We start from the raw sequence: 24,128 nt of genomic DNA, 5'->3' as shown, positions 1-24,128 counted from the left end.
TGCAACATTAAGTAATTCTGTCTGAATCACCTCACTATGATAAGTGACTAAATTTTAAAACTACATAGCTTATGTGTTTTTTTAAGCAAACAACTGCATTACACAGTTAGTTTTACTAACTGTAAACACCCCCAGTTTTACTGAGTCGTAGAAGACTGAAATCCTTCATGACAAATGTCATAGGCATATAATGGTTATGAAATGCCAGAGTACAGGATTAACTCAATTTACACTACAGTACAGCAATTTCAAACACAGCACCATTAAGAACAATGATACACTTAAATATGATGGCACAGGACCAGTAGGACTTTAGTTACCTTTTAACATGTACTGCTACCCCCTCTTTGGAAGAGGCTGTCTCCTTTTGACAATTTGCCACATATTCCCCAACAAATGCCATGGTTCGTGGGTCCTGGTCTTACCTCTTGTGAGGCTGAAGATCAGTGCAGTCTAACACCATTGTCCTATCACTGAGTTTTCTTGAGGCTCGGTAGTGAGAGCTCATAAAGACATATTTAGTCCCATTCTGGCTCTGACACTACAATTTTCTAAACAAGTGGTTTTATAAATTTTACAGAAAGTTCTCTGACTTCTCAACCTAAGATTTCTCTCACACAAAATTACATCCTTTCCCCCTGTACCTTTTCTAAAGGATGCTGAACTGCAAATCCTGTAGCTCCCTGCTAAACTGAACACCAGGTGAAACAGCAGCAGCTGAAGCACATGTTCTTTCTCACTGAAGTACCTTAGACCTGATCAGCAGGATGGCACAGGTGGCAGAAGTGAGATTCAAGTCCACTCTCTGCGTTCTTTGGAGCAACTCTCACAGGGACCATCTAGCACAGTAGTTACAGTGAGGTTTAGAGTATGGTAATCTGTGTAACACACTTCACACCATCTAGATGCAGATACAAAATCACACTGAGTTTGAAGACAAAACAGGGAGAAGCAGTAAGTTCTCTCTTCATCACCTGGGCTTTTATTCTGGTTATCCAAGAACACATTCAACCACCATATCAAAGCTGAATAACTACCAATGGGAAGAGTTGTGTGTTTGTAATGAGCTCACACGCACAGGTTAAGGATGTTTTTTCAGAAGATGACAGATCTTTCTGTTATATTCTGATCTCCTCACCTGTACTTCAGCTTCTTGCAGTGGCCAATGGAAAAACCAAACCCCTATTTGGGCAACCTTATATTCTGGTTTTGCATGATTTCTCCATGAATTGTGATTCCTTCTGCCCTCCCTCTTTGACTATCCAGACAAGCTTAATGCTGGTCCCACTGGAAATAAGGTTTTGTGCACATTTTTTAATGCAAACACCTTCAATGTTCTACTTGGATTTCCCAGGGAAAAAAAGCTTTTGTTTCAAACCACAATGATTAAGAAGATACAAATATCAAAATGCATGTCCCAGGAAACAAAAGTCCTTGTGATTACTCATCAGAGTCTACTGAAAGCCCACCAGTCTTCTTATTTCTTGATAGATGGGGGCAGCCAGTTCTTTGGCTTTCACTGCTCCCTCCTCTAAAATCCTCATCAGATGGGATTTGTCTTCCTGGAGTTTCTTGATTTCATTCCTGATAGGTGCAAATTTTTGAATCACTGACTCTGCTACCACCATTTTGTAGTGAGCAGTGTCCAGACCAACAGATTGGTGCAGTACCTCTTCAATGCTAAGCCCCGTCACTGCAGCATGGATGGACACCAGGTTGGAGACACCAGGGCGAGTGGCTGGATCGTAGGTCACCTCCGAGGTGAAGTCAGTCACGGCTTTGCGGAATTTCAGCACTATGTCATCAGGGCTGTCTGCTATGTTCACAGTGGCCAACTTCTGCGGGTCTGATTTGGACATCTTCACTGTTGGGTCTCTGAGGGATTTTATTTTCTTTGTTGTACCTTAAGAAGAAAGAAAAGGGAATAATTACGAACAATTCTGAACACACTGAGACAATGTTTTCCTATGACAATTGCTAGAACACTTCACAGCAGCATGATCACAGAATCAACTGCGTTGGAAAAGACCTTTAAGATCATCAAGTCCACCCATTCCTCAGCACTGCCAAGGCCACCACTAACCCATGTCACCGAGAGCCTCATCTACACAGTTTGTGAACACTTCCAGGGATGGTGACTCCAGCACTGCCCTGGGCAGCCTGTTCCAGTGCCTGACCAGCACCCCATGGGCAAGCCCTCCTTGCTTAAAAATGAGTTGTGACCACAATCACATGTATTCCTATTTAGTCCATATGCCCTCTCTGTCCTCCTAAGTTACCTTTCTCCTCCCATCAACTAAATGTAAACCTAAATGCATTTCTCCCCTACTGATAAGCAGAAACATCTGCTGGGCCAGCTCCTAGTATTTTCTGTGGCTACATAGTGATTTTCCTCAAAAACTCTCTCCTCCCTTGTATTTCTGGCAGTGGGGACAAGCTACCTAGACAGCATGGACTGCATATTATTGAAGGCCTCTCTGACAGTGGATAAACAGGTTAAATCCAGTGGTAAAAAGAATCCCAGAACAGTTAATCTCCTTATTTGAGGAAGCTCTTTCACCCAAAATCTCTTGGTAATTCTCCTAAATATTAATAAATACAGTTATTAAAAGTTCCCTAACTAAATACTAATCAGCTCTGTTAGAAGGAAAACTCTGTTCAGCTTAGAAAGGCGTGGGTATTGTACAATCTATTCAGATGTATGTGTGTACATGAGATAGCAGTATTAAGGGAATATTGCAAAGTACTTTATGAGGATCAAATCAAACTGTTTCAGTTTTTTATCAAGAAACATAACTCATGGAGTACATGAAGTATTACTAATCTAGAAAGTACTCACACCAGTTGCTTTTTAGACACCTAATATAGCCAACTAAATTACTTACTCCTCATAGACAGCCTTATGTACTCAGTGAAAGAATAAGTGCTCTTCCAGGGTCCAACTCAGGCTGCCCTAGGAAGTGCTCTGTTCTGAATCACCTTTTGGAAGAGGCTGTCTCTTTTCTGTAAATGTGAAGGAGTCCATGTAACCTAACTGCGTGCAGTTAGTGAGTCTGAATAGGTCCCTAACTTCACTCATCAAGGAGATTTTCATTGCTTTGCAAATACTTGTGAACCTATGCAGGTATTCTTTTCACAGGGAAAGTGAAAAGTTCTTTTTTTTTAATTTTTTCTTCAAATTGAGCTTTTTATTTCCCAGGAAACAGCCTCACCTGCACCATAAGCTACACTCACCTCCTCACTACAGTGCTTAGCATTGAACTGCTTATTAGAAACTGCAGGGCTTGCAATACTGAGTACTCTCTCAGCTCCATTCTCAGTCTAACACCATTTTTGTCACTGAGGCTTGAAAAGTGAGAAAGGTTTATTACTGCCTGTCTTTTCTAAGGTGAGAGCTCCTTGCCCTTTTGGGGCGAAGGTCTCTGCTGTGCATTCCTCTACATTACTTACAACAAAGATGCAATGCTTCTTCCTTGCCCAGCTCTTCACGTTTCTTAACAAACATGCCATTTGTGCCATCTGACTCCTCCTCACCCCCCGGCCTATGACCTAATGGCTGAGAAGATTTTCCTTGTAAGTCTCCCTGAGTCTAAGATCAAAACCCAAAAGTCTAAGCTCTGTAAGAGACCCTTAGTGAAATATGGAAGTATATATTAAATACTTGAAAGATGTTTAGTACCTCCAAGCTGTTTAGCATGCTTAATGTAAACATCTACCACTCAGACCTTGAAGAATTCTGCTTGCTAGAGGTCTCGTCTTGTTGCTTACATGTCTGCTGAACTAGCAACATGGAGCAGAGACCCTACTCTTAAAAGGTTCAATACTTGAAGAGCAAGGCTGATAGGCAGCAGCAGAGTGCATCTTCCCCCTCGGACTAGAACACCAGATGTTACATACATTCCTCTACTGGGGATTTGTAATGCCTTATGTCTATCCTGGGAGTTTAGTTTCACAGCCTCTAGTGTCTTGTTGTCAGTTTTTTATTTTCCACTCTCTTAGCATCAGTTTGCTCCCTCTTCTTGGTCCTTGAAACTGCTTCTACAGTATTTAAACCCATCTTCAACCCTGAAGTTCTGTTAAGGGGGAAGTAAAAAAAAAATAACCAAGACCAGCTCACTTAAAATGGCTTTGGGCACAGGAAAGAATTCTCCATATTTCTTGTTGAAATGTTGTGCTATATCTTGGGCTAGTTCCAGGTGCAGGACTTGATCTTCTCCAACGGGAACATGTGTCGACCTTTTAATAAAAGACAGATACAGGAAACTCAGCAAAGCTTTCTGGTTCTGCTGAAATGTCACTCAAGACTGTCACAGCTTCTGCCATGACTGAGGGCCAGACTGAGCCACGCAGCCCAAGTCAGGTATAGGTGATGTAGCAACAAGATCCCAAACTGACTGTATCCCAGGATGAGCCTGCTTTTTGTGCTGAACAGAAGCACATCTCCAAGGGTAAAAATAGCCTTTTGTGAAAACATATACAGTGAAGATAGCAATAAGAGCAAATAATTAAATTCAGCTCAAAGTAAGGTTTTTGTATTATCTCCTGCTGTCTCTTTAGAGATCAAAGAGCATATGTTACAGCCTGCAAACAAAGAAAGATCTGCAAAGCATAAAGCACAAGCACCTTGCCTTGTTTTCTCAGGTTGAGAAGTTAACACTGTGAATTTATCAATGGAAGGAAAGAATAGAGCAGTTCTTCCTCATGGGTCACCACTGTATAAGTATCATGTGGGCCAGTGCCTCTATTGCCATTGCCACAAATGTTATTATTCATAGATGAGAAGTGTTAGGATCAAAGGATCAATTGATCTTCTGCATTGAACTCAATAGCTTGAATGCAGGTCTGGAGGAAAACACAATCTGCATCAGAGGACATCAGGAGGTGAAGAATCCATTACTTCCCCTGGTGATTCTTTCCCACAGTTAATCATGCTCACTAAAAATGTCTGTTTCTCTGAGATGAGGCAGACTTGAAGTCTTGCCAGCTTCTGATTACTCTCCCTTCCCCAGCTGATTTTTTCCTAAGGCTTGTGGGGTATTAAGCTCTGAATCCTGGATCTGTTCCAGTGTAAGAAAGTTCACTATGCATCTTTTAAATTCCCAGAAAATTTCAGTTCAACACGGTACTCCTTTCTTCCGATCCTGAATTACTGGGCTGACATCCAGGAATCAATTTGTCCACCTTTATCCCCCACCAAACAATCAGCAAGGCAACCTAAAAACAGTTACAGTAGCCAATAGGAAATCCCAGTGGCCTACAACTAACAGAAAGAAAATCAGTGACCATTATCAATATACTTTAAGCAGGTCAAAAGAAATGTTTCCATATGCCAAAATGGTTCCATATTCACAAAGTTGGCCACTAAACAGAAAACATCTTTATAAATGCTTCTGCACAATTCTTTGCCTTTTTCCTTGCTGCTTTTATATATATATACATATATATATTCCTGTCTTATGGCTATTTTTATCCCTTTACGTCATATATTTATCTTCTGTCCATTTTCCTGTCTCTTTAATTCTTGGTTCATCTGAATCAGTACTGTTTTGCCCACCCTCCAGTTCTTAACTCTTCTTCATGATTGCCATGTTCTTCCTGTGTTTCCATTTCTTCCTGATTCTTGTTCCCTATACTGTTTTCACATTAAAACATTTATTATTAGAGATATTATGCAGATTTCTTCAAAGAGATATTGTTTCTCTTTCACTTCCTTGTTTTTTGCTTTCCCTGGACAGCCTGCTGTTAATATACATGGTAGCAAACAAATCACAGGCTTCACTAAGGAATCACACGATCTTATTACAGATAACATAGGTGGTTGACTTCAAGAAAAACAAGGTGGTTTCTGATAAAGTTGTCTAAATTTCATTCTTAAATACTGCTTGACAATCAAATGAGAGTCACTGCTTCAAAGAGAATTTTAATGTTCAAATTCATTCTGACTTTTGCTTGCTTCCCACTGGTTTTAATTAAAAATCAAGTGAATTAGAAATACCATCTACTGGTCTTCTGACATTACTGTTTTTTCCTACTAATGATCACTTCAGATTGAATTTCTGTAGCTATATTTTTCTGGGTTAACAACTGGCTAATCTTGGTTACTCTGTTCTCCTGAAGTCCCTAAAGTCTTTGTAGTTCTGTATGACTTCTCTGTCCCAACAAATATTCACAACTTCAGAACAATTTCAGAAAGTACATATGCTTGGAACATAAAAATCATTAATACATAATGCATTGTCTCTAACATTTACTTACTGAGGCAATTTAAAATAATGCACTACAAGTTCTATCAGCTAGGCTACAAACTTTGGCATGCTGAGTCACCCATCCCTAACGAGGGTGTACTTCCACCCACATGGGCCACCATAAAAGAAATTAGACTAGCTCAGGTACCACAAGATGCAGTAAATTATTCACCGGTATCAACAGGCCTACATAGAATGACACACTAATATGGGTATGCTATATATAGCCAGTTTAAGTATCTCTGCAGTATACTGCATAAGGCATAAATACTTAAAAAAAAGTATATGTATGTGTGTGAGCATGTAATATATATAATTAAGCACCAGTGGGTTATAATTCCCTAATAATTATTCTGAAGCAATCAGCTTTTTCTCTTTACAGCGCTGTCATTTGCTTTCAAACCACGCTAGATTTGAACCAGCCACTTGAGAGGTAAAAAGCTGTCATCCATTTCCAATCTTCTGATCTAATCACACCCAGCTCCCCCACTTCAGAAGTTAGCATGTTGACCTGACAGACATTCATTCCAATGCAGCTGAACAGACATTGCCCATGGGCTCACATTCTGCCTCTTACTTGTACAGCAAAATATCTGCTGCTTGAAGCACAGGGTAGGTCAACAACCCAACAGTTCCTTCATTATTCTGGCTGGCACGCTTCATCTGTTTGTAAAAGAGAAACAGAGCAGAATCATGTATTTGGCTAATGGTATCACAGGCTGCGATTTTAATTAATTCATATCCATAACATTTTAGGATACAGATATTAATTCAAATCCACATTACTTTAGGATATGTATCATTTAATTCAAGGTAGTCAGGCTACGAATTCTGTTCTAGTAATGGCGTATCTACTTTTTGCTTTTAACAACATTTAAATATACTAAGCCCCTTAAAATCTTCATTATTTCATCATTACTATTGAAATATCTTCAGGTTTCTCTCACCCTCTGTCTTCTGTCCACATAGCTAAGTGCCTAAGGTCCAGGGGACCTAATTTGCAAAGCCTAACACCTGTAACACCTATCTGTGGGCTTGGAAAGTCAATCCAGTCAAAGTTGGATTTAAAAGCTTAACTTTAGAACCTTAGGTTTGAAAAGGTTGGCTTTAATCTATGCCCTGCATTAACACTGGTTGCTGTATTTAAGTTTTACTGTTTTTATTTAATTAAGAAGAAAAACAGTAAGAAAGCAAACATCTGGAGGTATTTAAGACTTCTCTGAAGTCTGCAAGCCAAACTGCTCTTAATATAGTTTTTTTTTTTTTCCTTTTTTGATACTTTTCTCCCCTGCCTTTTGGTTTTTCTACTTACAAAATGCCAAAATAAAATACAAGGAAATTAAATGCAAGAACTCCACTGATGTACTCCTGCTGCTGATGTCCTAAGATTAAAAAGATGAACATTTGAAATTTGTAAATCCAAACATTTAAGGTGCATTAACTTTATCACTCAGCACGTTTTTAGTGTTTATAATTTCTATACTCCTCTTCCAACATACGTTTCTTTTGCACCCTCTCCCATAAGAAGTACAGAGCCACCACTCTTCATGGTAGGAAAAGAAAAGCTGTTTATGGAACTCCTTCATCAGCAAGGCTCATGGTTTCCACTGTAATATCTTATAGTTGTTTTGCATTATTAAAAAAGCATTGAAATAACTCCAAGGATCTAGCAAAATCACTTTAACCAGACTGAACAAACCTCCTAGTTTCTGCAAGTCTCTGCAAAAAATATTATGCTGTAGCTTCCAGCAGGAAAACGGTTACTGATAGTAACAGACCTGGAAAGACACATTTTCCATTTTCTGCCATATGATTTAAACCTAAAGCAAAGGTAACCAAGATACAGCTGGTACTTCACAGATAAGAAGTATTTTAAGGACAGCAGTTCTACTGAATTCCCACATAATTCCACTGAACTTATGAAAATGTCCATACCTTCCACTGGGGCAAGCGTAGCAGACGTGGCACATTAGTTAAGCACCCAAGAATCCAGGCAAGTTCTGCATGCTCAGGAACCTGAAAATACAAAGTCAGGATCAATTTTAGTCTTCTGCATTTATATGTCTATTTTCTCAAAATCAATAGAGATAAATAGTATTAGAGATCAGAAAACCATTTATTTTTGTCTTATTTTTTTCAGTAAGGTGAAGTGACAGGCTAATGGAAAGTTCTGGGCCCTGCATGGATTGAATGCACTACAGTCAAGCAGCATACAAAGGCTCTTGATCCTATGCACTCTTTTTCTAAAAAAGAAAAAAAAATGCTTTAGTAACAACAGACTTGAACACACACATAAACTAGTCAACCACTGGCTGCTATGCTGCAAATCTGAGATATCCCCACACTTTGAGATAACACATGAATAGTTAGAAAACCTCTTTGCCGTTCTCATTTCCAGTGCCAGTAAGTTACCCAAACTTCATTTCTTCTGCAACAGGGCCCTGAATGCACTCATTTCCCTTAATTGTCCCTACCAGCTTCACCTGAGCCCTCCACCCATATTCTCTGCCCAAGACCCCAGGAGCCCCAAGACCCATTTAAGGTCAGGGCAGACCTGTGCCATTTTGTCTATTGTTAGCTAGCTATACATATGATGACCCATGTTCTGCTATTTGCTTACATGTTTGTTTCATTCTTCTCAGTATTGGCAGGTTTGGGTATTTAAGAGCATCTTAAAAAACCATCTCCAAGATGTTCAAAACTTCATGCTTGCAACAATATATAGCAACTCAGACGGAAGGCAGTAGAAAGTGTTTACAAACAAGTAAGAATTACTAGCACTGTTAATGGCAATTCCTTTGTTGTCAGATTTGAAGTGTAGTAATTTCCTAACTAACAGACATCAGACTATTTCCGCTGTCAGTGTTGTATAGGGGTATCTGATGTCAAGGCAGCAGTTCAGTGGTTAAACATAAGAAATATTCCAGGTTGATTCTCTTTCCCTTCTTTCTGCCTTTCCTGCAGTCTTTTTTTTCTTTCAATTTCCTCATGCTGATTTTCTCTGTCACAAGACAAAGTGCAACAAGATGCACCAAATGTACCTTCTGCAAGACACAAACAGTAAACTGAACTTTATAGAAAATACTAAGCTCAAGACCCCTATTTCATTTAGAAGACATCACCATCTGGTTCAAAGTGGTTTCTCATTCCTTTCTTCCAGTCACGGACAGAGAGGAGATGGTGCTCTGTTGCACTTGTGTTGACAAGGACTCCCTTAAAAAGCTACGCACTCACTCATCCAGCTACGTCAGACATTGCTTCCACAGCCAAGACTGCATGTGTGTTTCATTGCATCAGGGGCTTTGACATTACATCAGTTACCAAACCACCAAATTATCTGAACAGCAGTTGTAGACTTGAATCTGCAGTTCTGGGTTCTAGCAAGTTACATTCACTTTTAATTCTCAAACACACACAGTCCTTTGCTAGGCTGCTGAATATCAGGAAGAAAAAAGGGGGAGAAAATACACAGAAGGGCAGATGTTTCAGTTGGGAAAAAAAATCAGAACTGGAGCCTAACGAGTGAACATTCATCACCCAAATTGCAGTAACTGACTGTATGATAGCATGTGAATCAGGAGGTACTAGGCTTAAACTACAAATCATTTATCAGACTTAATCATGGTCTAAGCTACTGTGTTTTATTTGGCAAGAGGGGCAGGTAACTGCTGCATCTGGTTGGTCACCATGCATCAGCTCAAATGTGGTTACTCATTAAGCTACAGTACTCCATCACTTTGATTGCATAACTTCAGATACAAATAAACTGGAAGAAGTGAAGACGTATACGATACCAGTAAAATAAAGGCCTATTCTACGCTTCCTTTCTGGCATGTATGTGTGCTACATGTTACTACAAACTGGTGTAATGAATCATTGTGTTCTGCCCTCAGAACAGACTTTCAGCATCTGAAGGGGGCCTACAAGGATGCCAGACAGGGACTCTTCATCAGGGACCATAGTGGTAGGACAAGCAGTAATGGATTCAAAGTGAAACAGGGAAGATTTAGGTTAGATATAAGGAACCTCACCCTCTTTACTGTGAGGGTGGTGAGGCAATGGAACAGGCTGCCCAGAGGAGTGGTAAATGCTCCATTTCTGGCAGTGTTCAAGGCCAGGTTGGAAGAGCCTTGGACGACATGGTCTAGTGTGAGGTGTCCCTGCTGATGGCGGGGGTTTGGAACTAGATGATCCTTAGGTCCTTTCCAACCCAAACTATTTTATGATTCTATGACTTTCCTACTCAAAACCTGATTTTTAAGACTTTTGAAAGAAGACTCCATTCAAGAATACTAGAGAATTCTTTCAGGACTGAAAATATTTAAAAATCAGTGTGACCACTTTTATTTAGACTTTTTTCATCCATTTGTAAGAATATCCTGAAAAAGAACACAAACTACTGTGCTTAATTCATCTACATCTTAACCTGCCATTCCTCATGAACTAAATATTAATCTTTGAATCTTTTGGATTCCACTAGGAAATATATTTAATTGGAAAAGGCCTCCTTCCCAAATATGCCTTTTTTAACCAGAAGAATCAAATGCTTGATGTAGTTTTATTTAGCATAAGGCATCATCTCACGTTTTATTTAGCATAAGGCATCATCTCACTTAACATCTCTTGAATACTATTATCATCTTGATGTGGGGGTCAATAACAATCCCAATAACACATTTTCTCTTGGATTCAATCCCACAAGGACTTTTATTTTCCCACAGTACTACAGAAAGAGGCAATCCCTTTAGGAAACAGAAATGAAACAGAAAAGACATCTCAGCTTTGTATCAATCTGTTAACTGATTTGCAGTTGATTCCTATTGTGTTAGGTTGCATTTATTGTGCCACCACAAGGAAGACGTTTGTCAAAGGTCTATCTTTACACAGTTTTCATTTTAAAAAGTAGGAGCTCTTCTGCCTTTTTGTTTTTAAAGGAGTTCACTCGGAATCTAACCATGTATCTAGGAAATAAAATATACAGGGTTCCAATCCATTCAGTTTATTCAGTGTATATTTGAACCAGTAAAGAATTTAGTTTGCATCTGACAAGAGTAGTACCCTCTGGAGCTATGATGTACTTCAGGAATGCCCCAGCTTCCGGCAACAGAACAGCTAATAAGCAGCTGAGCTCTTTTCCAATGGAGGCACGAGTTTCTCAGCAGTGTCATCTCCCCCAAACCCCCAGGATGAAAATCCTACAAAACTTAGAAAACCATAATTCTATGTCTAACAAACAGAACTCACAGCTAGTAACTGTTCCTGAACTGTATGTCCAACCAACCTCCAAGATTGCCATAATTACTTCTAATTCTGAAAACCAGCTATCTAATCCATTAAAACGCTTTGTGTCAATTCCAGCTACTTTTGTGTTCTGAAAGAATATAATAGCTTATTTTCAATAAAAACATTATTTTCGCAAGAAATATTTCTTGCAGTTTGGCTGAAAATCTCTGGAAGACTAACAGTCTTGTAAGCCCTGTGTTTATTGTTTCCCCGTACAAAGCCAACTACTTCCCATTAACAGTTTTCACAAACAAGTTTAACCAGATCCATATAATAATCCCAAATCATACCCTTTCCTGAGTGAATACATGAAATCATTAACTTTTTCTTGTCCTGTGCTCTTGCCCACTTTAACAGTTTTCTTTCCTAATTTGTTCCAAGTCTGTATAACCCATCAATATTCGTCAAAGGGTCCAGATGGTCATCTCTCTGCTATTCCCAGTACCACATTTCCTCCTTAATTTCCATTGCATAAAGCATCCCCCACAACCTGGCTTACTAAACACTAATCAAAGAGTTACTTCCAGAACAAACTACTTACATCCATTTCTTGTGGCCCAATAAGACCAAGGCTTCCCAGTCAGATTACTTTTGTTTTTAAGCAGTTTTTTAGCAGAGTTTTAAGCACTTACTTAGCAGAGGTGGCCATTTCCAAGTGACAATGAGCAGTTGTCTAGAAGGCACAACCATTTCTGCTTCTTCAGCTGTCTGAGTGCCTCGCTCCTCCCTTTTTACAGACAAAGAGCTTCTCAGTTGTTCACTCCTGCGGCCATTTGACATTATTAAACTCAGATCACAAGTTACACTTGGATCACCTCTGAGATGTTATATGCTGAAGTACAACCTCAGGGCTTCTCCTTGCAGATCCATTATTTTGTCCTTGATCTTAGCTATTCCCCACCAAGTTACTGATGCTACTCCCTGGCCACAGCCACGGCTGATGATATACATGGATAACCAATAGCTACTTTTAGTGCAACTAATTCTAGCTGACTTTCCATGCTGAGACATACAGCTCAGGAGGACAGCAAGCAATGAGGTTCAAGAACATGGATACTTTGAGCAGATCTGAAAGTTGGCAAACCAGCAACACTGGAACTTAGCTTTCTGAGGCTTATATACATAGCTGGGTGTCAGCAGCTTAAGTGGCAATCAACCTGCAAGAAGAGATGCAGTGCTCCATTTTCAAGATGGACTTCCCTAAGTTGCAACCTACAGCCCTCCTCTGTAAATGACTGCAAATTTGCTGTGTATCTCTTAATGTGGAGAAAATGTTCACAACTTATCTTCATGTATATTTAGTTAAAACTTATAGAATAAGACCCTGACCAAGAATACCCCTACTGGAATCAGGTGACTTGGTTATAAACCCAGATGGAACACAGGATTTTGGCCAAGGAACCCTTTTCCCTCCCTTTATTCATTCTGAAATTAAATTATTTGCAGAAACAAGCTCCTAGTCTAACTGACAATACTGTTTGAGGAAGCAGTTTGGTGTGGCCAGAAGAATGGTGGGGAGAAGAACACCCAACAGCTACATAACAGCATGAGATAAACCAGGTAAATTAATGAAGAAGGAAGGGAAAAAAAGAACCATGACTTTTCTTCCCACCAAGCTCCAATTACATCTAGCCCAGTCCTATGGGGGAGAAAACAGAGGGATGAGAGAAGCAGAATCATTTTCTAAATTAAACAGTTACATACTTCCTTTTCTGACAGGAAGTTTTCAATGGACCATGCTAAATTATGGACTTTAATGAATTTATAAGCTATGATGCAATGGAAGCTTTTCAGCCCCTCTGAAAATCGGACAAGAAGTAGCATGAATGCATTCCAACTCTGCCCACAAAACAAAGCAGCTGGATACTTCTGGAAAATAATAGCAGGGAAAGAGTGTGCACATTGAAATTATCGTAGTTTGGCTTTTCAAGGCTGACAAATTGGCAAATTCCCACCTCCCAGAGTTACTTCTTCAATTTGCTTTCACACTGCAAGGATACTGCAGCTGATTATACTCGGGAAATAAATCACCCCCTCCAAAAGGCTGAAAACTGCAATTTCCTACCCAGAAACAGAATGTTATGTTGTCCAGAAACTCACAATGCTCCTCACAGAAGTGTGAGTAGAGCAGAACAGGCACTGCTGCTAAATCAACTCCGAGGGAATTTTAGTTTCTCTTGGGATATTCTGCATATGTCTGCTACAACAGGTAGGTGGACAGGAAGAACACCCTGAGACCACATAAAACCAACAGCAGTTTCTGCCGTTGCTTTAACTGTGAAGAAGATGAGATACGAGATAGTTATGGGCAATAATTGAAATGTGTATTGTACCCACCAGGAATCAGAGAAAATGGGTTATACCATATAAGCTTCCCATGTGTGCAGATTGCTTACTGTCTTCCTTATTTCTGCCCTGTAGTCCTTTTTGGCTTTCATAAAACAGTCTAAGTTTTATGAAAGACAACTGGTACAGCTTTTATCAGTTATGGTACAACTTAAAGAATATATTTGCTCTTTCTTCTAGGATTTTCAGTATATATTGGATATGTCATTATTCTGTTGCTTCTCTTTTATGCCTGATAAGCAAAGGCAGGCAGTTAAAGCATATCTTAACGTTATTTTCTCTAAGAGCAAATTGGGGTTTGTACACCTCGCAGCTGTGCTCCAAAGAAAAAAGGCATCATCTTGAAATCTGCATTTATTTGTATTGTTTTAGAAATCGTCCCTCTTCTATGACTTGTCTCACAAGATCACTTGCCTTCCTACTTCAGAAAATAGGATTGAACAAGCTGTAACAGAAGAGCTGCTCTCACCGGGAGGCCACTCCAGTGTCCAACATGTTCCACAACTGGGTTTTCCTAGATACTGTAATAAAATGTGCTTGTTCGTAACCCTTCACAGACAATGCAGTCCCAAACACTCCCCTAAATATTCAGCATCATCCTTCTTGATTCTAAATATTTTGAAGGTTATCATCACTTGTTCTTTGTAGCCACTACTCCCCTAAGCTGGAGTTCAAGTTTGTACATGTTAATGTAAGTGTGGGAGGCATTTGGTGAACTGTTATTTATGGACACGAAATATGCAGCCAGCTATTAACTTCCTGTTTATATATATTATAAAACCCTGTAGTTTATAAATGGTAGTTTCTGAAGCATACAGAACTAATTTTCATAAAACTAGCACTTTAAGGGTAATATAGTTGTATACTTGATACATCAGAAACAGTCTTTCATCTCTTGATTGTATTGGAAAGGATGGTAAAATGTGGGAAAAGCTGGAGATCTGGATTACAGATCCAATCTGCACAAACCCTGTTGTAAATAACAGCCTACTGGCAGTGAAACCCTTATCAAATGCACAAGCCTTTTGGGAAAAAAAGAGATCAATATTCTTTTTCACATATTACAAACATTCCAGAGAAGCAACAGAAGTGCCAACAGAAAGAAAGTACAGAGTAAGCCAAACAAACCAACATATTCCCCTCTTCAGTAACTGTAGACCATTCTTGTCCAGGTTAATCCAGAGAAAGTTGATAGGCCACAGCAGCATTTACAATGACTGCCTGAGCAATTCCCTTCATGGGGCTTACCTTTACTAGGATCCTTTTGCAGCGCAGGTATTGAATTCTGCTGTTACTGTTCCAGAATCAGGGTACTACCAGCCATTAGTTGTAGTGTTAATCAGAAGAAACTGCAGTAGCACTTCTATGAGCTACAGTTCTCCAAATTCTCAAGATAGAACTCAAAATACATTAATAATTGTAGTTAATCTACTGAGAAATCTCTCATTTATGAGTTTGATCTAGTATTGAAGAAAGACATTTACTTTGCCCATAAGCAAGTACCTAAAACAGTTCTTTATTTGCAGCTGGATTTTCACTGTTTTCCCGAGGAGCTCTGGAAATACAGCCTATTTCAGGATACAAATGGGTTTTGTCACTTTGCTTTACACCTCAGCCAGATGTTTGTAAACAAAATAGTGGGGTTTCAGACCACCCTTGGAGAGTGCTGCAGTGGCTGGAAAGGTGAGGCCAGCTCCTTCTTTGGAAAATGGAGCAGTTACCAAGCCAAAATCAAGCCATAAACTTTCCTGATTAGCAATAGCTGCAATCCATTTCACACCCTTGCTTTTAGGAACAATCATCTTGATATTATGACATTCCATACTATAGTATTTCATTATCATACTAAAACAATAATCACATTAGCAAGGTTCCTGTCTCCTTTCCTCGCATCAAGCACTACACACAGATATTCCTCTTAATTGCTTCCAGAGAAACATCTGGTCCTACCAATGCCGTTGTAACAGACCATAGTGCATCTCTGGGTATACTTGACCACTACACTTGACTGGGGTAGGCAACACACCACTTCAGCCTGAACCACTTCAGAAACAGTCTGGATTCACAAACAATTGTAAAAGACCTTCTTTGATACTAGAAAAAGGACTTTCAGGTCCAGAGAAGGGCAATGGAGCTGGTGAAGTGTCTGGAGCACAAGTCTGATGAGGAACAACTAAGGGACCTGGTGGGGTTTAGTCTGGAGAACAGAAGGCTCAGGGGAGACCTTTACGATGCTCTACAACTACCTGACAGGAGGTTGTAGTGAGGTGGGATCAGTCTCTTCTCCCAAGTAACAAGAAACAGAACAAGAAGAAACAGCCTCAAGCTGTGCTAGGGGAAGTTTAGGTTGGCTATTAGGAACAATAATAGCCAACTTCTTTTTCTCTGTTAGCCTCTTTAACAGAGGCCAGCCTAACCACCATAACAGAAATCAGACTAATTTTTGGTGTTGGAAACTCTTGTTTGCTAAAGCTGAACATCTGTAGGGACAGGACAGAGGCAAATGGCTTTAACCTGCCAGAGGGAAGATTGAGACTGGATATAAGGAAGAAGTTCTTCCCTGTGAGGTTGGTGAGGCACTGGCACAGGTTGCCCAAAGAAGCTGTGGCTGCCTCATCCTTGGCAGTGTTCAAGGCCAGGTTGGATGGGGCTTGGAGCAACCTGCTCTAGTGGATGGGTTGCTTGGAGCAATCTGGTCCATGGCAGGTGGTTGGAGCTGGATGAGGTTTAAGGGCCCTTTCAACCTAAACTAGTCTCAGATTCTAAAAACTGTAATGTAAGAGCCTCACTGATAATCTGCTGGCTTCAAGGGAAGTCTGTGTGTTGGCTTTAGCAAGACCTGGAACAGCAGTAGTTTAGCTTTTGGACATGTAAGAATGTAAGAAAAGCAACACTGGAACAGCCCAAATATTCATCTCCAAGAACAATAATCAGAAAAGAGCCTAAGTACAAAACAGCATCCCAACTGTGGTTGCAGCACTACCTGCAGAAGTGGTACCTCACGTATAGAACAGTCCCCAGCAGATATTTCAGATGAATTTGGTGAGTCCTTTCCTGAATTCATACACGTTTCAGCATGCACTGTATCTTCTGCCAAGGAGTTTTGTAGCCTAATTGTGGATTTCATGAAATTCAGTTTATGCTGAATCCACCAGGTGCTAATTTATTATGACATTTGATTTTGATTCATGTTCTTCAATGGATAAACCATACATTCTCTATCTATTTTCTCCATTTTACTTGCTGTTTTATAAACCTTTACTTTATTCTTCTCTAACCATAACCTTCTTCATCTCCTAGGCTGAAGAGTCCTGTCTGTGTATCTAGTCTGTGTTGTAACTAGCTGAATCATTCAACTGCTTGAAAGGAATTAAAAACAAAACTCCAGGTTGTTTTTTACTGCATCATTGGCTTTCCAGTTTATGTAGCCTCAATATGAATGAATTTAAGTCAGAGTAGAGATAAAACAAAACCCAAGCTGGTAATTTCCTAAAAAGAATAAACAGATTTGAACAAAGCATAAATGAATTTAAACATTTCTCCATGTTTCTGAGCTAATCTATTTAGAATTTTGTTTTTTTTAATACAGAGGAAAAATGAAGCAGGAGGTGTACCTGTCTTCAACATTTCAATATCCACCAGGGATATGGAGCTATGATTGTCATTTGCAGTTTGACAACCCCAGGAAACTCTGCCTGTAAAGAACCATGTTCAAAGGAGGAATTTAATATCGCAATTTCATCTTGCACTGATACAATTCAGGCTCTATACATATCAACTTCGCAGTTGTTGCAAGTCAGACATCCGTTAAAGATGTCTTCAGAAGAGCAGAAGCTGTGACACATCTGCCTCTGTCGGAAATCATGTAAGTTTGCCAGTTTAGAGTCAATAACAGAAAGTTAATGAAGCAAGAAACTAAATTGTGTTCCAGGAGAATGCAGCATGTGATAGACAAAGCTGACATATGCCAAGTAGGAAGGTAAGCCAATACACCTTGGGTGGTCAACGGCAGAAGCAAATATCTCACATATGAATTACCAGATCAGGTGGAAAAAGGTATAAGCAGGTTATAGTGAAGGGAAAAAAAAATCCCAGAGAAGATATTAACTCCCTGGTGATGGAACCTACACAAAGCTTACCATGCCAGCTACCTGCTGGAGATAATTGTGCAGCTGGCAGACTAATTGCTAAGTGTTGATACGACACCACAGAAATGTGTTTTACTTGCCTTTACTGGCTTTATGGTTGCATGGACTACATTTATACATTTATGATTTAACCTTTTGTGACTAAAGTGAGTCTTACAGAGCTAAATTAACAGTTTCCTAGCAGGCTTTTCCAGTGTTTTACTCATAACCTGCATTAATTCCTAGCTCTGCCTGGGAAATTTCAAGTATACTTATCCTTAAATGGACTTCTCAAACATGGTTTCAGCCACTTCGAAACAGCAGCAAGGCCTAAGTTTGCAATGCAACATTGCTAACATTTTCTACACTGACACAAAGCTGATCAATGCTATACTCAGTCATTAACATGTGTGGAAAGCCACTTACTAAGAAACAAACCTAATGCAACAGGAGCACTAACCAGTGACTGTCGGAACAGGAAACACTTCTTTGGGTCAATACCACAGGCAAGGATGGCAGCAGTGGTGTCCAATATGTTCTGGCGCAGGACAGCTGGTTCCTTGGGCATGGTGAGAGAGTGCATGTCCATAATGCTATATAGCACTGAGCTGCACTCTTCCTGCAGATTCACCCAGTTCTGAATGGCTCCAAGGTAGTTACCCAGATGAGGCACCCCAGTTGGCTGGATACCAGAGAAAATCCGATCCACGACCATATTCTGTAAGCAAACAATTCATAAAATTAGCAAGTGAATTTTTGGGACAGACTCTTTCACATTTGATAGTCATTAATAAAGCCTCACACCTGTCTCTACTCCGATCAGTGTATTCATTTATAAATTACCTCAGGATTAACTAAAAGTAATTGCAGTAAGTCAGTCCTAACACTCCATCGTACTGCAGAGAGACTGACAACCAGTGTTGATTTTAAGCAGTCAGACTGCATATACAAACTGACATAGCTGTAAATAAGGTCAGTGAAAACTAGATCTCAGAAGACAAGTCATAGATTCTTTCATCCTTTTTTTGATCCTTTTGATCCTCATCTTTCATCCTTCTATATTCCATGATTTGGAACCAAAGCTGTATGTTTCTCTTTAGCACATTATCCACTCTGATACAGAAACTCAGGATCATAGCCTAGAGAAATGGAAACATTTTTGTGGTAAACATATGCAATATCCCATTAGACTGCCAGCTTAACTCCCACCAACACTCAAGTCTTATTTTACCAGCTGCAAAGACCATTTTGAGCAGTTCCTGAAAGAAACTGAGTCCTTGTCCCAGAGCTCAAAGAATAATGAAGAGATTATCAAAATTCTGAAATGACCCATCTTGGCAGCAGTGGAGTTTCTGAAAGGGCTCTACAAAGACAAACTGCTATAGCTCAAGGTCACACCTGGAATACTGTAGATGCACCAGTATCAGTAATATGTCAACATCTGATGAGATTTCATAGAGAAGCAGCAAAAAAAAAGTCATGAAGAAGCTAAGGTTGGGAGCAAAGATTTAAAAACTTGAAAAATGTATAGCTTGGCTAAGTGACAGTTACCATCTTGGAAAGTTTGTTTTCCTGCATCCCAGCCCTCCATTTGACCATTTTCTCAGAGCCCCAGGCTGTCAGCATATGATCGATTACCTCCCCGACCTTCCCAAAGAATTCCATTATGTCCAGAAGTAACTCAGCAATGTTCCATGTGAAAATGCTTGCTACATGCCAAGCTGTAAGAGCATGTAAGAGTTACAAATGAGGGTCCCACCAAAGTCAGCATGGAGCTCTAGTCACAAAGCTGCTCAGTACAAACCCTCAGTCTCTTGTACAGCAGGAATATCAACTTCATTATGCCTCTGGCTACATGATCATTTTCCTGCTATATTTTATAAGCCACACTGATATCAAAGTAGAGCGACTAATGTAGTCTGTTTTCATTGCTGTGAATCTCCTACATACTACTACAAAACCACAAAAAATGGCAGCAGAAGTCAAGGCCAAGTACCATTATCTTTAACTATTAAAAAAAATAAAACCCCCAAACTTCAAATTGATTTAATTTTGACTCAGGCTCCAGAAAAAAAATGAATAAGAATTTCCAAGTAGATAGGACTTTGTGTTTTTAAACATGATCTAGAGTTCAGCCATTTCCTTCAAAATGTGATGGATAATTCTCGTTGCTTTTAAAGTAAGCCTGGTATTCAGCTAAGCCGATTTTCTTATCCAATGTTGAAGTGTTTGTGCTGACAGGTAAGAGTAGATTTGGGCTAGCAGCGATGCTGACTTTTCCTGCTCACATAAATACCTACACATTTCAGTGCAGGCGGTAACCCCCCTCACCTCATCCTAAGTATCTTCTTGACTTCTAGCATATTCTTGAGTCATTTTCTAAGATCTCTTCCAGAACCTCCAGTTTGGGAGCTGCAAACTAGCCACTGCAATGAAAAGCACACAATTTCCTCCAACAGCAATTCTAACTTCAAGTGGTTGTGCCCCAGTCCTTGACCATCCGTGCCTTTTTTCTGCATTACACAAACATGGAATTAGCTACTCCCTTTTTCTTTTTTTGCCATTTGATCTCCTCTTTTCGTAGGAAACTACAGCAGAGCATTTGTAACCACTTGCAGAACCCACTCACCTCCCACTAGGCTACTACTTGGCCCAAGGGCTGCAACCAGCTTCTTGTTGGCACTGAGAAGGGTCTCAACGTTCATAAATCAGATGAAGTCTTGTAGAAACTCAGGGAACTCTGGATGCATTGGGCTTCAGAGCTGTAAGTCTGTTACTAAGGGCATAGATCACTTGCTAGGCAATGCAATCACTTGCTAGGCAATGCAACTTTACAGGCATAACATTTGTCTTTTGCTTCCCATGCTCCTGCTCTTCACCAAGAGAATAAGAACTCAAGAAGAAACCAAGGCTATAAACAGATGATGACTATGATGGTGTTCTGCCCTACAGGGATCCCAGAACAGCTTGCTAGTTGTCAGAGCACATTTCCTCCTCTCGTCTTCTATCACTCAGTTCAAATCGCGATACTCCTTCACACAATTCTAATTCTTCCCAGTGCTGCCTACTATGCAGCACCCATTTAGATGTCTAATCACACTCTGCCACACAGGCTGTAAGTTCTTACAGCATTAATCTCCATTTTCTTATCAGTTTCATCCCTCCTGTGTTCATGTATCCTTTTCTTCCTGCACTTTTGCTTTTCGCCCCCTGCTTCCCAGAAGAACTCTTGCATGGAATATTAAGACAGTAAGGAGGCACAGAGAATGCTGTATGGTAAGGAAGCTATTGTTACCGTTACTCCAGTGACTTCATGCAAAATGTTTCCTACCTGCACTGTTAGAACACCTTAGAAACTTCCTAATCTTCTAGAAATCCACTATGGATGTGTATTAAATAAAGTGTATGAAATGACTATGTTAAAAGCATAGTGAAGAAACTTGTACATCTTTCAACTGCAGCCTAGACAAGGACAGCATCACCCGAAATATCTTCTGATGCTATTGCTTCTTTTCCCTGGGACCCTGAAGCTAATGCTACTTCACTGCAGAAGCAGCTCTACCCCCTGGGATAAATGCATGTTATAACCCTCTGTGCAGTCAGCACAGATCGGCTCATGTGCCAATACCCTGACCCAGAAAGATCTGGCACCCTGAGCCTGTGGACTCCACAAACCTTGTCAGTCTCTAAGTCACAAAGACTGCATTCCCTCGCAGCCACAGTCCCTGCTTCATATGCTTCCTATGCCATGTTCCTTCTCTGCCATTTCCCCTGCTCAGATCACTGCCCAGTTTGGAGATTATGTCACTATGAACATACTGGATGTACTGGCAAAATTGTGTTCCCTAAATTGAGTATAATATACTCAAATATTGGTACAGATACAATAAGGACATTTAAATAGGCAGTTTGAGAATGTTTTTCACCAAGAATATACAAGACATCAGAATTTCAACATAAACTGTACATTCAAATTCTGTACGAACTCCAAAGATATGAAGGGTAACAATAAACAGATTAAACAGATTAAAGACAGGTTTATTGTAGTACTATGTAAGCATCTGGTGCCACACTACATGTTGGAAAGAAAACACTCAAGTACAACGTAAAATGGACAGCTTCATTTAAAGAGAGAACAAAGTTCCTTGTCTATCCAGTAAGGAGAATACCTGTGAAAGCAAGCATGGCAGCTTTAATGTGCTTGCATGTTCAACTGGTAAACAACTACTTAGAAAAGGTTTGTTCAGTATATGGGCAATAAGTAACAGGTTAAACATGAGCAACAAACAGCAGGAGTATTATACTGAGTCTAAACTCAGCAATTACTTAACCTGAAGTCTGGAATTTGCAGAAACAAGCAAATCCAATAACGAAAACTGAGCTAGGCTGGACCTGGATAAAGCATAGAAAATAAGTTACAAAGAACAAACCCTCACTGGCTCCCAGCTGAGGGACCGACCAGTTGACTACAAGTCTTTCATCTTTAACTCCTTTGATTCCATTTAACAACATAAAAGCACAAGATGTGACAGCAAATGGGGTGGTATGAAATATTCCATTGTGTTAGCAGAAGTCTATATTAAAAAAAAACTCCCCCCCCCCAAAAAAAAAACCAACAGAAAACCCACCCTTAAATGAATCTTGGACTTCTAGCACTAAAAATATACAGAGAACATTGCTCCTTTGGAGAGAGTTTATGTTCCCTGTTTGTTCACTCTGTGAGAAGCAGCGGGTGGCATAGCAGCGTGGCAGGGGAGTTTTGCTGGTACCATGAAATCATGGGGCTGGAATGCACTTCAATGGAGCTCTTAGGTCAGGGGATGGGAGCTGTGTGCTCTCAAGTACTAGAGCTGGAAAAGGATAAAAACAAAAGGAGTGAAGGCTTCCCAGTGGAGCAGAGTGAAAGCCACAAGACATGCAGCTCCAGCCCACAGGCACTCACTCAGTCAGACATCTGTAGTAAGCACAGTGTGAGCCTGTTGTTCGTGTGTTTAACTCTGTGTGGTGTGTGCACCTACACCAGTAGTGCTGCATGTTAATCTTCACTCCTGGTAAGAGCATAGTATCTGACAGATGTTTTGACATCTATTATTTTCCTCTCAATGAGACTTCTGCAAGGCAATTCCAGACACCACAGTACATTTCACCTCAGCGTTTTTAAATGGAGCTTGGCCCAAACCCCATTAAGGTTCAGGTGTTCTCTTGCCCAAACCCCATTGAGATTCAGGTGTTCTCTTCCCTAAACTCATTTTTCATGATGACACAAACTTCTGCTCTTTAAAATGAAAAACTGTCAATACCCAAATGCTCTCAAATGATGAGGAATAAGCATTACATTCTTGTCCCAGAGTAGGATGGCTAAAGATACCCTGAAGTATGGGCACATTTATTTTCAGTGCAAACCAGTATACTAGAAAACAAACACAGCTTCCAAAATCCAGTGCTGCTCTCTTGGACCAAAGCAGAACTCTTCTCAGTATGTCATGCTTGTAGTAAGGAGACCTGTAACTGTTAAGTCCTCAGTTCAGCAAAGCCACACTCATTTCCTACTCGTGAGACAAATGTGCCAGAACTGGAGAACATGTCAAACTTGCTAGAGTTAAGGAAAAGATCCATGCATATCATTTCTTGTCACTTGTCAATTCTTAGTATCCTGACAATAGCTTTCACGTTTAGCTTTATGAATTCTGTGAGGACTGAATACAAGGATTTACCTGTTGAATACACATATTTGCCTTGAATTTCAACAGAAAACTGCTTCTCAAATTTGTAGTAAGATCAGTCATAATATAGTTTTTCCAATTCACAAAGGAGTTAAGAAAAAAAAATCAAGTGAAAGCATTCACAGGATCTGTTTTCAAAGCCTCTCTTCTTTGTAACTCTGCAGAAATATTGCCATCCTACACTTAATGGCAGCAGGCAACCCACAACTATAAAGAAACCTACCTACATTTTTATCACTTTGTGGGTTTTAAACCCAGAAAAAGCTACCACCCATTCAAGGAGTTATGACAAAGCTGCAATGTGACAATTCTCAGGATTGCTTTCTCCTTTTAGTTTGGCATAGGAAAACATTTACACAATTACATAAAAGTATACACCAAAATTCGTCTGGTCAGAGCCCAGG

General features: G+C 39.9%; 1 protein-coding gene across 2 annotated transcripts in view; it reads right to left on the bottom strand.

Moving 5' to 3' along the window:
* Positions 1-840: 840 nt before the first annotated feature.
* Positions 841-24,128, bottom strand: part of WARS2 (tryptophanyl tRNA synthetase 2, mitochondrial) — a 39,964-nt gene continuing 16,676 nt past the window's right edge. For both annotated transcript variants that reach the window (XM_061365361.1, XM_061365362.1), the window contains exons 2-6: positions 18,462-18,719; positions 8,181-8,261; positions 6,823-6,908; positions 4,118-4,236; positions 841-1,903 (exon numbers count right to left, since the gene is read on the bottom strand). In XM_061365361.1, the coding sequence (XP_061221345.1) occupies positions 1,455-1,903; positions 4,118-4,236; positions 6,823-6,908; positions 8,181-8,261; positions 18,462-18,719 (993 nt within the window). In that variant the 3' untranslated portion in view covers positions 841-1,454. The remainder of the gene's footprint in view (positions 1,904-4,117; positions 4,237-6,822; positions 6,909-8,180; positions 8,262-18,461; positions 18,720-24,128) is intronic.

Source organism: Neopsephotus bourkii, unplaced genomic scaffold (assembly GCF_033783945.1).
Source record: "Neopsephotus bourkii isolate Nb327-2 ecotype Australia unplaced genomic scaffold, CSIRO-AGI_Nbou_v1 NB_1287, whole genome shotgun sequence".
Classification (NCBI taxonomy): domain Eukaryota; kingdom Metazoa; phylum Chordata; class Aves; order Psittaciformes; family Psittacidae; genus Neopsephotus; species Neopsephotus bourkii.
Note: the sequence above shows the minus strand (reverse complement) of the source record. Positions and strands in the feature narration are given on the sequence as shown.